Raw genomic sequence first — 14622 nt, 5'->3', positions numbered from 1 at the left:
CTCCTCCCAGAGCCCATCCTCCTCTCCCAGAGCTCATCATCCCCTACGATCCCATCCTCCCCTCCCAGAGCCCATCCTCCTCTCCCAGAGCCCATCATCCACTACGATCCCATCCTCTCCTCCCAGAGCCCATCCTCCCCTTCTAGAGCCCATCATCCACAATCCCATCCTCCCCTTCCAGAGACCACCATCCCCTACTATCCAACCCTCCCCTCCCAGAGTCCATCATCCCCTACGATCCCATCCTCCCTTCCTAGAGCCCATCCTCCCCTACGATCCCATCCTCCCCTCCCAGAGCCCAACCTCCCCTGCAATCCTCCCCTCCCCTCCCCTCCCCTCGAAGGGAGCAGCCGAGGCTCCTCCCCTCGGGGAGTGACGTGGAGCCCGGCGGGGCGGGGCTCCGAACTACGCCTCCCAGGCTGCCCCGCGGCGGCCCCGCCCCTTTCCCCTCCGCGGCGCCGGAAGTGGCTGAGGGATGGAGCGGCCGGGCGGAAGCGCAGCCGGAAGCGCCCCTCCGCGCTCGGGGGAAGGCGGCGGCTGCCGGGGGGCGTCGGGCTTTGGGGCGGCTGCGGGGAGCGCCATGGCCAAGCAGTACGACGCGGCCGAGTGTCCCTACTGCGACGAGGTCTCCAAGTACGAGAAGCTGGCCAAGATCGGGCAAGGCACCTTCGGGTAAGGCCCCGCCCTCCCACGTGGCTGGCTGGGGGAGGGGGGACTACACAGCCCATCGGGCCCTCCCGCCGGGGCCCCTCTTGGGCTACAAGCCCCCTCCTCCCCGGCCGGACTGCAGACTCCCCACCGCCGCCACCTCCTGCTCGGCTTCGCGGGGGACGGGGGACGGGGAGGCTCACCCCAGGTCCCATGGTGCACAGCCGCCCCGTGGGGCCTCTCTTGCATGGGGCAGGAATGGAGACCCATCGCTCCCAGCCGGCCAGGAGCGCCCTTCCCACTTGGAGTGGGGCAGCATGGGCTCCCTTCCCCCCTCCCCATCCGCCTTGGGGAGCCCCCTCCCGCCGTCTTTTGGGGGGAGGGAAAAACCTCCCAGCTCAGGATGATGGGGGTTGTAGTAGTACAGGAAGCTGAAATGAATGGGGGGGGGGAGTTTAGTCGTCCTTTGTCCCTTTTCTCCCCCTGTGGTTTGGCACTCTGGCCATCCTCTTCCCCCCTTTAATCCTCCCCCACCCTCCCAACACACAAGAGACACACCAACACAGAGACACAAACATACAGAAACAAACACACAGAGAGACACAAACACACAGAGACACAAACAGAGAAACAAACACACAGAGACACAAACATACAGAAACAAACACACAGAGAGACACAAACACACAGAGACACAAACAGAGAAACAAACACACAGAGACACAAACAGAGAAACAAACACACAGAGACACAAACATACAGAAACAAACACACAGAGAGACACATACACACAGAGACACAAACAGAGACACAAACACACAGAGACACAAATACAAAGAAACAAACACACACAGAGACACAAACATACAGAAACAAACACACAGAGAGACACATACACACAGAGACACAAACAGAGAAACAAACACACAGAGACACAAACATACAGAAACAAACACACAGAGAGACACATACACACAGAGACACACACAGAGACACAAACACACAGAGACACAAATACAAAGAAACAAACACACACAGAGACACAAACATACAGAAACAAACACACAGAGACACAAACACACACAGAGACACAAACACACACAGAGACACAAACAGAGACACAAACACACAACCCTGGAACCTTCCCTTGTGTCACAGACCTTAAATGCCCCCTCCTGGCACGGCCTGTAAACAGTAACTGAGTTGGAAGGGACCTTGGAGATCATCTAGTCCAACCCCCTGCTCACACAGGAGACCTGTACTAGGGATTCGAATCGTCTGACTGCTGAGCTACCCTTCGATCTGCCCTGGGCACAGGGAGCCCGCCCCCAATTTTTCACCCCACCTCGAGCTCCTAAACCTCGGCATGGAGGGAGAGGGACCTCACGAGCTCCACCAGCCGGTCCTCCGTCCTGTCCTTCCCGCTTGTGGGCCCGGCAGCCCTCCTAGCCTTTGCCATCGTTGCTGGTCTCCCAGCAACGGAGATTCCAGAGCAGAGGCTGATGGAACTCGGTGGCTCTTCTCCTCCACCCTCCGGCTTCCCACCAACCTATCGTTCCCGGTGACTCCCGGCCGTCGGGGCATGGCAAGGGCCCCCTCCAGTTCTACCCCCCCCCCACCCGCCCCCTTTGCCTAACCCAGGGGTCGGCCACCTTAAACACTCCCAAGAGCCATTGGGACCCTTGTATCACACAAAAGACAACAGCGGAAACCACAAATCCTGACTTATTTCCTGGCATATATAGTTGAATTAAAAGTTCTGTTTTCTTCTGGAACTTTTCTTTTCTTGGATTTAACCACGGTTGGCCTTCCGGGAGGGGTTGAAAAGCTCAATAAGTCACGTGCCAGCGGGTGTCGCGCCTTGGCGGTTGTGTCGCGTATTTTGAGCCACAGGGAGCCGCAACAGAGGGACAAAAGGGCCACGGGGAGCTCCAGAGCTGCCAGTTGCCGATCCCCGGCCTAACCGGTTTCCCTTCTTAACTCCTTCTCTCCTCGTCTTCCTCTGCAGGGAAGTCTTCAAAGCCAAACATCGGCAGACGGGCAAGAAGGTGGCGCTGAAGAAAGTGCTGATGGAGAATGAAAAAGAAGGGGTGAGTGAGAGTCTCGGGGTTCAAACATCCCCCCCCCCCCCCCAATCTGGGTGGAATAAACAGGCAATGAGAGAAACTGTGAAGGGGAGGAAGGGAAAACTGGGGTGCTTCTTCAGAGAAAGGGGGCAGAGTGGCAGATTTAAGAGCAGAAGCTTTCAGGGAACCTGGGAAAAAAAAACAAGCACTGATGCTGTAACCTAGTTTGGTAATGAAATGTCTACAGGAAAGCTCATAGCCCTTTTTTTCCTCCTCCCCCCTTCTCCTCTTCCATTCTTTTCTTCTTCTAGCCCTTTTCTTCCTCCTCTCTTCTCTTCCATTCTTTTTTCCTCTCCACAAACCCCAGATGCTGTAACCGAGCTTGGTAATGAAACGCCTGTAGGAAAACCACCAACCACACAGCCCTTTTCTTCCTCTTCTTCCTCCTCCTCCTCCTCGTCCATCTTTTTCCTCCTCTAGCCCTTCCTCCTCCTCTTTTCTCTTCCATCCTTCTCTCCACAAACCTCGCTCTTCTTGCCCAGGTGATGCAACATCTAGTTTGGTAACGAAACGTCTGCAAAAAAACCCCACCCAGCTCTGTTACTTCGGTCTGGCCTGTGCCCACTGAGCAGATCTTATCCTCTTTAATTTTGCCACGCCTAAAACCTGATTAAACCCCTTAACACCTGCCTAAATCAACCCCTGTTTTGCGATGGATTCTTTGATTCAGCGTTTCATTGATTGGAAAAGATACGGGTTAATGTAGTGTGTGAATTTAATAACACACCAGGGAAATGGGTAAACCTGGTTAGTCGATGTACAATCGCAAGTCTGATTTTCTTTCTTCCGAACCTTTGAGGACCCAGCTGCATTTTTCAGAGTATAAGACGCCCCAAGATTTTGAAGAGCTATTTTTTTTAAAAAAAGGTTTTGCACTCTGCTGGCCTTCCAAACCCACTGCATGGCTCATTTTTTTTTGTGAAAAACGGGGCATGCAGAGAGTTTGAGAGGCCTGCAAAGTGCTCCTGGGGGCTTGGAGAGGGGGCAAAAACGAGCAAAAAATGACCCATTTTTTGCACAAAAAAACCCCAGGGCATGCATAGGCTTTGGGAGGCTTGTAGACTGCTCCTGGGGGCTGCAGGGGACAAAAACGAGCAAAAAACGGCCCTTTTTTTGCTCGTTTTTGCCCTCCCCGGCCCCCAGGAGCAGTCTACAAGCCTCCCAAAGTCTATGCACATCCATTTTTGCAAGGAGGGGCGAGGTTTAACACCCGCCCCCCCAATGCTGTATTCAGTGTATAAGACGCACCCAGATTTTCACCCTCTTTTTTGGGGGGGCGAAAAAAGTGTGTCTTATACTCCACAAAATACGGTATGTGTTTGTAGCTGCCCTGTTCGTTTCCTCCTTTGAGTGACCAAATCAACTGGGACTTAGTGGGACCCGCCATTATGTTTTTTGCGGCCTTAAATAGAATTGATTCCATTTTAAATAGTCACTTTGGAGTGAGCTAGCATTGTGGAGTCCTTGGTCGCTTTCTTGCAGACGTCTCCGGAGATTCGCAGTCACCCAGGTCCCAAAAGTGCTTTTTCAAGAGGCAACTGGGCTTTCCTGTTAATTCTTTGAAGACCTTTCGCTCCTCGTCCCAAGAAGCTTCTTCGGTTCGTCGAAATCCTTCCGTTCTCAGTCAAAACCGAAGAAGCTTCTTGGAGGGAGAAGTGAAACAAACGTCTTCAAGAGAGTCCAGTGGGATTGTCTTGCAATTTTTTTTGTTGCCTAACTGGAGAAAACCATCAGTGCTACATTAGAAACTTGTGTGTGTTTGTGTGTGTGTGTGTTTGTTTGTTCTCTTGTTTATCTACTGGTGGCTTTGCCCTATCGGTGTTGTTGGGAATTCTCGATTGTTCCTTGATAAGGCTTTTCTTTACCGTTCCATTGTTTGTCTGAATTTGGTTCCATCCTTCCTCGATTGGGATATTGTTTACTAAATGGTTCCTCTGGGTCAATCCCTGCTTATCTGTGGGATGATTTTAGCTGCCCCTTGGAGGCCTTTTTGATTCCTTTTGAATCCTCTCTTCTGAAGGACGCGTTTCCCCCAGCTTGAAATGATGGTTTAGGCCTGTGTCCGCCCCCCAACCCCCCCCCCCAGTTATGATTCAGTCTAAAACTCTAGCTATAGGATCTCACCTTCCTCCTGAAGGAAGCTAGCACTCACCCCTCTCCTAGGAAAATGAAATATAGCCTAGGAAGCATTAAAAAGGCAGAATATTGTATTTCCCTGGATGAGAAATGGAGAAAGGCAGGAAACAGACTCACTCTTAGTACCTCTCCCCCCCCCCCCCCCGGTCAATGGGCCATTAAGGCCTGAGCCAGCCTATTCTACATAACAAAGAGCCACCCCATTTCATGGCCCTTCATTGCACCACGCACCAAGTTTCAACGAAACCTACAAAGCTAGCGATGACCTCCGAGAGCAACCGGATAGGATAGGGCATAACCTAAACACCCCCCCCCCCCCCGACAATGCTTTGCGTGCAAATATGGACCATCTCTTTTCTTCCCTCCTAGTTTCCAATCACGGCTTTACGGGAGATCAAAATCCTGCAGTTGCTGAAACACGAAAATGTCGTCAACCTCATCGAAATTTGCCGGACTAAAGGTAATTTTCTCCAAACTTGTCTAGGGCTTAATTTGATCTGCCGACGTAATTAAGGAGTCCACGGTCAATCGAACAGATGCTTCGCAAAGGGAAGAGAATTGCAGTTTCCAATCAAACGTATGTTAAATCCGAACTGGATTGAATTGGCTTCGTGATGCCTAAAAACAGCCCGAAAAATGCCCGGGAAATAGACATGCGCGCGCCAGGCAGCTGGTCTTTGGATTTCCAGCATTCTGGCACATGTAATGTGCTCCAAATGTGCTCGTTCCGGTTTGGGCACTCGGAGCCGAAATGGTTTGCCATCACTGATACAACATTTTTCAACCTTGGAAACTTTTAAGATGTATGGATTTTAACTCCCAGAATTCCCCAGCTGGTATGGCTGGCTGGGGAATTCTTTCTTTTTTTAAAAGTTTTTTATTTTTTTCATTTTCATAATACATAACCACATGTGTACTCTTGCATAACCAACATTATTGTGTATTATTAAATATTAGCATCAATTCATCTTACCACCAAGCCCCCAAAATGATTATTGGCTCCTCTGCTCTCCATACGCCATATTTGCACCTTCTCCATCACTTTCTTCTCCCTCTCTCCTCCTCCACCCTACCTCCTTTCTTCCCTCTTTCATCCTTCTCTTCTCTACTTCCCCTTCCTCTCTCCTTTTCCTTTCTCCCCTTTCCACTCCTCCTCTTCCCCCCCCCCCATGCCCTCTCTCCTAACCCCTCTCTTCTTCCCCTTACCTCTCTCCTCCCTTCCACACTCTTCATCTCATTCTGGGAGTTGAAGTCCACAAGTCTTAAAGTTCCCAAGTTTGGACACCCCTGGTCTATGGAGATTCTCTGCCATCCAGTTTATGGTTGTTCCAAAGGTGCTTTTTCACGAGGCCGGTAGACTTTGTTTTTGTTCTTTGAGGACATTTCGCTTCTCATCCAAGAAGCTTCTTCAGCTCTTAAGCACCACTAACACAACTCCGAACGAAAGAACAAAATGCAAACGACCAGAAGGAGTATCAATCCTTCCATTTCCCACCACCATCCAGTCAGAGCTGAAGAAGCTTCTCGGATGAGGAGCGAAACGCCTTCAAAGAAAAAGCAGAAAGTCCATTTGCCTCTTAAAAAAATATACATTAGTAAGGATATCCAATATATGATGCTTCATATAATCACTGCTGCTAGAATTTCATTTGCCCAAAGTTGAAAACTAAAAACCATTCCCTCAAATGCACAAAATTACCAAAAAGGAATTATAAATGCCATCAACATAAGTTGGAGTTTGCTCAGAAGCTGAAATACATCAAGTAAATGAGATGAAGAGTGGGAAGTAGAGGAGAAAGGTAAGGGAAGAAGAGAGGGTTAGGAGAGAGGGCAAGGGGGGGGGGGAAGAGGAGGAGAGAAAGGAGGAGTGGAAAGGGGAGAGAGGAGAAGGGGAGAGGAAGAAGAAGTAGAGAAAGGAAGGACGACAGAGGGAAGAAAGGAGGTAGGGAGGGGGAGGAGAGGGGGAGAAGAAAGTGATGGATAAGGTGCAAATATGGTGTATGGAGAGCAGAAGAGCCAGTTATACCACCTGTCCCATATCTTGTAGTACCCTGTTTCCTCTCTATCTCTTAGTCCCATCGTTAAGTTGTCCATTTCTGAGCATTCTAGCACCTTTTTTATAATTTGTGCATTTTTTTCCCTCGTTAGTTTTTTATTTTTTCATTTTCATATGATCCCATGTGCACTAATACATAACCGACATCATATTGTATTATTAAATGTTTACATCAATTCACGGTATAGGGTTTCCTGCCTGGGCAGGGGGGTTGGACTAGAAGACCTCCAAGGTCCCTTCCAACTCTGCTATTGTATTGTATTGCATCTTACCAACTCCCCAAAACCAATGATTGGCTCTTCTGCTCTCCATACACCATATTTGCACATTGTCCAACACATCTATAGACCATGTTTCCATCTCTATTGCTTTCTAAGTACATGCCATCTCTTTCCATTGCGCTTACTGCGTGTTCCTTAAGCTGTAAAAAGTGTCATTGTGATTTTAACGTTTGGAAAATGCCCAATAAAAATATATATATATATTAAAAAAAAAAAACACTTGGGAACAACGGATAAAATCTAAAATCGTTTTTCCTCTTCATCCCTGCAGCCTCTCCCTACAATCGTTGCAAAGGCAGCATCTACCTGGTTTTTGACTTCTGCGAGCACGACCTAGCTGGCCTGCTCAGCAACGCCCACGTGAAGTTCACGCTCTCCGAGATCAAGAAAGTGGGACAAATGCTTTTGAACGGCCTCTATTATATCCACCGGAATAAGGTGAGGGTGTGTGTGTGTGTCTCCCCGTCTCTTCGGGCTTCTTAGACCCCAGAAATCTGTTCCTTGAACAAAACAAATGTGTCTCCCACTCAACGCTAGAAATGCTACTACTAAATCTGATACAACAGTGGTAAAACCGACGTGGTGGCTCGGTGGCTAAGACTCTGTATCAAATTTCCTAATGGGCAAAAAACGTCACTAGTACAAAACCAGTGTTTTATTTGGCAAGATCTGTTCGCAGTCAAGCCTGTGCTTTGTTTGATTTTCTTCTGAACTTTACCCCTGTTCCTTCCCTCCCCTCAGTCTGTGTCATAAATCACATTACCCTATAAGGTGCACCCCTCCCAAACCGGCTGCAGTAACCCTGAGATGCAACTGCAGCCGACAGTAATGCAATATCAGGGGTTTTTGAATTCAATTGTGTAGAATGTGAAGGCTGTGTGTTTGTGTTTTATTTGTATAGTTATCATGCACACTGAAGACGGCGTTTAAGTTCGTTGTATGCAGTGACAATAAACTAAACTAAACTCTCTCATCTTTTTTCCCCCTCTCAGATCCTTCACAGAGACATGAAAGCCGCCAACGTGCTCATCACACGGGACGGGGTCTTGAAGTTGGCCGATTTTGGCTTGGCCCGAGCTTTCAGCTTGGCCAAGAACAGCCAGCCGAACCGCTACACAAATCGGGTGGTGACTTTGTGGTACCGTCCACCAGAACTGCTGCTGGGTAAGAAGGAGCTTTTGGGTTCTTCTCCTCTGCCTGTGGACGGAGGGAGTATCAAGTTTAGTTTATTAGTTTAGTTTATTAGACTTCTAGACCGCCCCCTCTCCCCGAAGGGACTCAAGTCTTCCGGAGCTCCGTAGGAGACTTCAGTTCCCGTATGGCTGGGCATAGATAGCCTTTAGGAGGCTTGTAGAGTGCTCCTAGGGCAGAGATGGCGAACCTTTTTTGGCTCGCGTGCCATAAGTGGGGGGAGCGCAGGGGGATCGTGTGTGGGCGTGCCGCACCCATAATGCAATGCACGACCGCCAGTGCGCATGTGCGCACTAAGGCTCTCCTCTCTCCCCCCCCCCCCCATTTTTACATGGTTTTTTCGCCCTCCCCAGGCTCCAGAGGCTTTATAGGAGCCTGGGGAGGGCGAAAACAGCCTTCCCCCGCCCCCCCAGGACGCCCTCCGGAGGCGTCAGGGAAGCCTCCGGACAATCCCTGAAGCCTTCGGAGCGCTCAAAGCGATCCTCTGAGCAAACCGGAAGTGACTTCGCAATCACTGTCCTAGGGGGTGCCCCCCCCCCAAAACGAGCAAAAAACAGCCTGTTTCTTGTCAAAAAAAGGCATGGATAGCCTTTAGGAGGCTTGTAGAGTGCTCCTGGGGGGTGGCACCCCCAAAGAACGAGTAAAAAACGGCCTGTTTCTTGTCAAAAAAAAGGACATGGATTGCCTTTAGGAGGCTTATAGAGTGCTCCTGGGGGGTGGCCCACCAAAAAACGGCCTGTTTCTTGTCAAAAAAAGGGCATAGATAGCCTTTAGGAGGCTTCCAGAGTGCTCCTGGGGGCTGGGGGGGGGGGAATGGGCCATTTCTGCCCACTCCAGCCTCTAGGAGCACTCTGGAAGCCTCCTAAAGGCTCTGCACGGCCATTTTGATGAAGTGGGTGGGGTTTCGGGAGGCCAAAAATGCCGTATTCCGTGTATAAGACGCACCCAGATTTTCAGCCTTTTTTTTTTTTTTTTGAGGGGAAAAAGGTGCGTCTTATACTCCGAAAAAATACGGTAGCTTTTAGGCGCCTCCCTTTAGGAAAATCAACTCTGCCTTCGTTTTTTTTAAGGAGAACGCGACTATGGGCCCCCCATCGATCTCTGGGGTGGCGGCTGCATCATGGCGGAGATGTGGACACGGAGTCCCATCATGCAAGGCAACACGGAACAGCACCAGCTGACGCTGATCAGCCAGCTCTGCGGATCCATCACGCCCGAGGTGAGAACCGACAAACTCCCGTCGTTCGGTCCTCGTCTTACAACTTACGATTCGTTTCGTGGGCGTTGGAAGTAATGGCCCTGGGGAAAAAAGGACTTCGGGCTTTAGGTTTCACACTTACGACCCTCGCAGCATCCCGGTGGTCAAAATTCAGACCGACTCGTACATATGACGGTTGCTCTGTCCCCATGGTCACGACCTTCCGAGGAGCCAAGTCAGTGGAGAAGCCGCTTAACGGCCATGTTAGTAACTAGACCACTGCAGCAATTGGCTGAAACAGCTGTGGCAAGGAAGGGCATAAAGTGGGATGACATTTATTTAACAAATGTCTCGGTTAGCGACGGTTAGTTGGTTGTAAGTCAGGGACTGTGCCTGTACCTCTTTTTTCCAACTGAATTTTGGAAGTTGAGCTGAGCAGAATAACAGAGCCGGAAGGGACCTTGGAGGTCTTCTAGTCCAGCCCCCTGCTCAAGCAGGAGACCCTATACTATTCCAGATAAATGATTGCCCAATCTCTTTTTAAAAACCTCCATTGATGAAGCACCCACAATGTCTGGTGGCCAGCTGTTCCACTGGTTTATTGTCCTCCCTGTTAGGAAGTTTCTCCTTAATTCCAGGTTGCTTCTCTCTGATTAGTTTCCATCCGTTGCTTCTTGTCCTGCTTTCAGGTGCTTCTTCAAGCAATTTAGATAGGTAGATTAACAGAGTTGGAAGGGACCTTGTAGGTCATCTAGTCCAACCCCCCACTCCCGCCCAAGCAGGAAACCCTACACCATTTCTGACAGATGGCGGTTCAGTCTCTTCTTGAAAGCTTCCAGGGATGAAGCTCCCACAACTTCTGAAGGCAACTTCTGTTCTATGGGTTGGTTGTTCTCCCTGACAGAAAATTCCTCCTCATTTCCAGGTTGAATCTCTCCTTGATCAGTTTCCATCCATTATTCCTTCTCTGGCCTTTGGGTGCTTTGGGGAATAGCTTGACTCCCTCTTCTTTGGGGTAGCCCCTGAGATATTGGAAAACTGCTATCATGTCTCCCTTTGTCCTTCTTTCCATTAAACTAGACATACCCAATTCCTGCAACCGTTCGTCATATGTTTTAACCTCCAGTCCCCTAATCCTCTTTGTTGCTCTTCTCTGCACTCTTTCTAGAGTCTCCACATCTTTTCTACATCGTGGCGACCAGAACTGAATGCAGTATTCCAAGTGTGGCCTTACCAAGGCATTATAAAGTGGTATCAACACTTCACGTGATCTTGATTCTATCCCTCTGTTGATGCAGCCTAGGACTGTGTTGGCTTTTTTGGCAGCTGCCGCACACGGCTGGCTCCTATTTAAATGGTTGTCCACTAGGACTCCCAAGATCCCTTTCACAGTTACTACTATTGAGCGAGGTACCACCTCTACTGTACCTGTGCATTTCGTTTTATAATAATAAATAATAAATGACTGGTTTTCTTTTGAAACTTGGCTTGAGGCTCCTGACTCAATTTGGGCATCTTTTGGAAACTTGGCATCGTGTCTCCCCTCGTCCTTTTTTTTCTCTACATGCTGGCTGTCTCTTAATTCCACGTCTTCTTTCAGGTCTGGCCCAACGTGGACAAATACGAGCTCTACCAGAAGCTGGACCTCCCCAAGGGACAGAAGCGCAAAGTGAAGGAGCGTCTGAAGGCCTACGTCAAAGATCCCTACGCCCTGGATCTCATTGACAAGCTGCTGGTGCTGGATCCCGCCCAGCGGATCGACAGCGACGACGCCCTGAACCACGACTTCTTCTGGTCTGACCCCATGCCCTCCGATCTCAAGAACATGCTCTCCACCCACAACCAGTCCATGTTCGAGTACTTGGCCCCGCCCAGGAGGAGAGGCGGGCACATGCCCCAGCAGCCGGCCAATCAGGGCAGGAACCCTGCCGCAACCAACCAGACGGAATTCGACCGGGTCTTCTGAACCCGAAGCGCGTCGAGAGACAAGAAATTTTAACGCATTGTGGTTTCTTAGATATTTTTTTTTTTAAAAAAATATGATTTTTGTTCCCCTTTTTTTCTTTCTTTTTTGGGGGAGTGGCGACAGAACACAGTCGGATTCGGACTATTTCCGGGTCTCTGAAAATTGCAAGTTTACGGGAAGACTCTGCAAGTATCTACCCTGGACTCGGAGCTGTGGCTCGCCATTTATTGTATTTTAATTTTGAACGCTTCCTTGTGTCCCCAATTTTGTTTTTTGTTTTTCCCCTTCCTGAATTTGAAGGTCTTTTGCTCCCAAGGAGGCAGGCTGGCCGGAATCGATTTCGTATTTCTCTGCAGGGAGACGAGACGTGGCAGAAGAAGGGCAGGGAATCCGATAAAAATAGGTGCCACCTTCCCATTCCTAGTCTTTCGGACAAGATCCCGCTTGCCCTCCCGGGCCAGAGAATTTAGCTGGACATTGGTGACCATCGAAATGATCCCGTGTTCGCTTTAGGCCTGTTTCTTTGCAACATGGAGAGGCTCTTCTTTCTTTCTTTCTTTCTTTTTCTTACCCTACCTCTCGCTTTAATTTTGCGATTGTTTCCCCCCCTCCTTTTTTTTTAAAAAAAAGAAAAACCCCTTTTTCCTAGGATAGTAAAATCCATGACGTGCTTCCCTCCCCTAACGGAAGCTTAGCTCTCTTGCAGGAGGCTAAGTGATTTAAAAAAAGAAAGGACGAAGAAGAAAACAATAATAATAATAATAACCATCGGCGGTTCTTCGAAGTTTGCTGGCTTCCTTCCTTCCTTCCCCATTTCAAGCTCTTCTGATTCTTGATTCTGCAGATCGAACCTTTTTTTTTTTTATCATGTTTGCCTCTTTTCGACACTGGGACGAAATCTTCCTCGAAATGAATTGCATGCGAATGGACGCATTTATTACCTGCTTGGGGGGGGATCGCAACCCCCTCTACAAAGCCTCGGAGTTAGTACCTACGGATCATTTAACGTGAATTAGCCCCAGGAGAAAAGTGATAAAGTAATAAATGAAGCTGGAAGAACTGCAAAAAAAAAAATTACATATATATATATACTGTATGTGTGTGTGTAGGTATGTGTGTGTATATATATATATATGTGTGTATTATATATATATATCTTTATATATATATTTGTGTTGTATTTGTGTTGATAAATAAATAAAGGGAGACTAGTATAGATCTATTTCGAGCTATTTAGCTCTCATCAGCTAGCCATACCCTTACTGGGATTTGAACCTGGGCTGTATTACATACTCCTGCCTAATATGTAATACAGTCCAGGTTCACATCCCAGTAAGGGTATGGCTAGCTGATGAGAGCTAAATAGCTCGAAATAGATCTATACTAGTCTCCCTTTATTTATTTATCAGCACAAATACAAAACATATATATATACACACATATAAATAAAAAATAAAATTAAAGCTATGAAAAAAACCAAAACAATCACGAGTGGTTTTATTTTGTTCCGTTGTAACAAAATCAAATATCCAAGCCAAGCCAATGATTAACTTCATTAACTCTTTCTGTTTACAATGGTTTGTTTGTGAGTTTCTTTCAACGCAGTGTTGAAAAGGTAAATATTGACGCGCAAGGCTGGGAATCCCGGCGTGGTATTATTGGCCATTCACAAAACTGGCTGGAAAATACACACGTTTACCAACAAACACACAGGCTTTTTTTCTTTTAAATGAGTGGGCGCGGCTTTGATTTTTCTCGCGGCTTCTAGGAAGTTCTCTCGCAGGGCTCAACATGGCTTCCCCAAAGTGGGTGAAAAGTCAGTCGCTTTTAAACCCTGGTTAAAATAGAATAATAGAATTAGAATGATAAGAATAGGGAATGGAATAGGGATAAGAATAGAATTGAACAGAATAGGGAATGGAATAGGAATAAGGAATAGAATAGAATTAGAATTGAATGGAACAGAACAATAGAATAGAACAATAGAATAAGGAATAGAATAGAGTAGAATTAGAATAGAATTAGAATTGAATGGAACAGAACAATAGAATAGAACAGAATAGAATAAGGAATAGAATAGAGTAGAATTAGAATAGAATTAGAATTGAATGGAACAGAACAATAGAATAGAACAATAGAATAAGGAATAGAATAGAGTAGAATTAGAATAGAGTTAGAATTGAATGGAACAGAACAATAGAATAGAATAAGGAATAGAATAGAGTAGAATTAGAATAGAATAGAGTTAGAATTGAATGGAACAGAACAATAGAATAGAATAAAACCGAATAGAACAAGGAATAGAATAGAATAGAATAGATATTGGAACAAAGAAGAATAGAATAGAATATACTTCTTTATTGGTCAAGTGTGATTGGACACACAAGGAATTTGTCTTCGGTGCATAAGCTCTCTGTACATACCATGTTGACCCCCAAAATAAGCGCTTGGCCTTATTTTCGGGGAGGTCTTATTATTTTTGGGGTGCAGGAGGCAGTGAGCTCGGTCACCTCATGGCTGCTGCTGTGCAAGATTTTGGGGGGGAGGGCTTATTTTAGTGCATGCGCTCAAAAGCTCGATTGGCCTTATTATCCGGGGAGGTCTTATTTTGGGGGGAAACAGGGTAAGCAATCAAAATCATACTTTTGGGAAGCTAAATAAAACTATATAAATCGTAACGATACAAGCAATGAGGCTAGAGTCATAAGTGAGTTAAGTTACTAAGTTAGAGATTGGTACTAGGAAGGATGAGAAAAATAATAGTAACACAGTCTTAGTAAATAGTTTGGCAGTGTTGTGGGAATTAGTTGTTTAGCAGAGAGATGGCATTCGGGGGGGGGGGGAACTGTCCTTGTGCCTAGTTGTTCTGGGATGCATTGTTCTATAACGTCATGTTTTTTTTAAAGAATTTTTATTTTCTTACATACCATTTTAAGTATACATTCATATAATTGTTATTCATCTTTACATTCATCATTCGTATACTTTTATTATTTCATTTAATAGGTTATAATATACAG

General features: G+C 47.3%; 1 protein-coding gene across 2 annotated transcripts; it reads left to right on the top strand.

Moving 5' to 3' along the window:
• Positions 1-445: 445 nt before the first annotated feature.
• Positions 446-12213, top strand: CDK9 (cyclin dependent kinase 9). 2 transcript variants are annotated; one of them, XM_081967167.1, is made up of 7 exons: positions 446-672; positions 2657-2738; positions 5280-5370; positions 7519-7685; positions 8240-8411; positions 9512-9657; positions 11237-12213. In XM_081967167.1, exons 1-7 carry the CDS (start codon positions 476-478, stop codon positions 11600-11602), a joined length of 1221 nt encoding a protein of 406 aa, XP_081823293.1. In that variant the 5' UTR covers positions 446-475; the 3' UTR covers positions 11603-12213. The 2 variants fall into 2 exon arrangements, with proteins under 2 accessions (XP_081823293.1, XP_081823292.1); XM_081967166.1 differs by having other exon boundaries at positions 447-672; positions 9509-9657.
• The last annotated feature ends 2409 nt before the right edge of the window (positions 12214-14622 follow it).

The sequence above is a fragment of the Natrix helvetica genome (assembly GCF_964273705.1).
Source record: "Natrix helvetica genome assembly, chromosome: 15".
Classification (NCBI taxonomy): Eukaryota; Metazoa; Chordata; class Lepidosauria; order Squamata; family Natricidae; genus Natrix; species Natrix helvetica.
This window is presented reverse-complemented; position numbering and strand designations above follow the sequence as displayed.

Coding starts and splice junctions, on each gene's coding strand:
- CDK9 (XM_081967166.1), top strand. CDS start 476: ATGGAGCGGCCGGGCGGAAGCGCAGCCGGAAGCGCCCCTCCGCGCTCG. Junction 2,739..5,279: donor TGGAGAATGAAAAAGAAGGG/GTGAGTGAGAGT, acceptor CTTCCCTCCTAG/TTTCCAATCACGGCTTTACG. Junction 7,686..8,239: donor ATTATATCCACCGGAATAAG/GTGAGGGTGTGT, acceptor TCCCCCTCTCAG/ATCCTTCACAGAGACATGAA.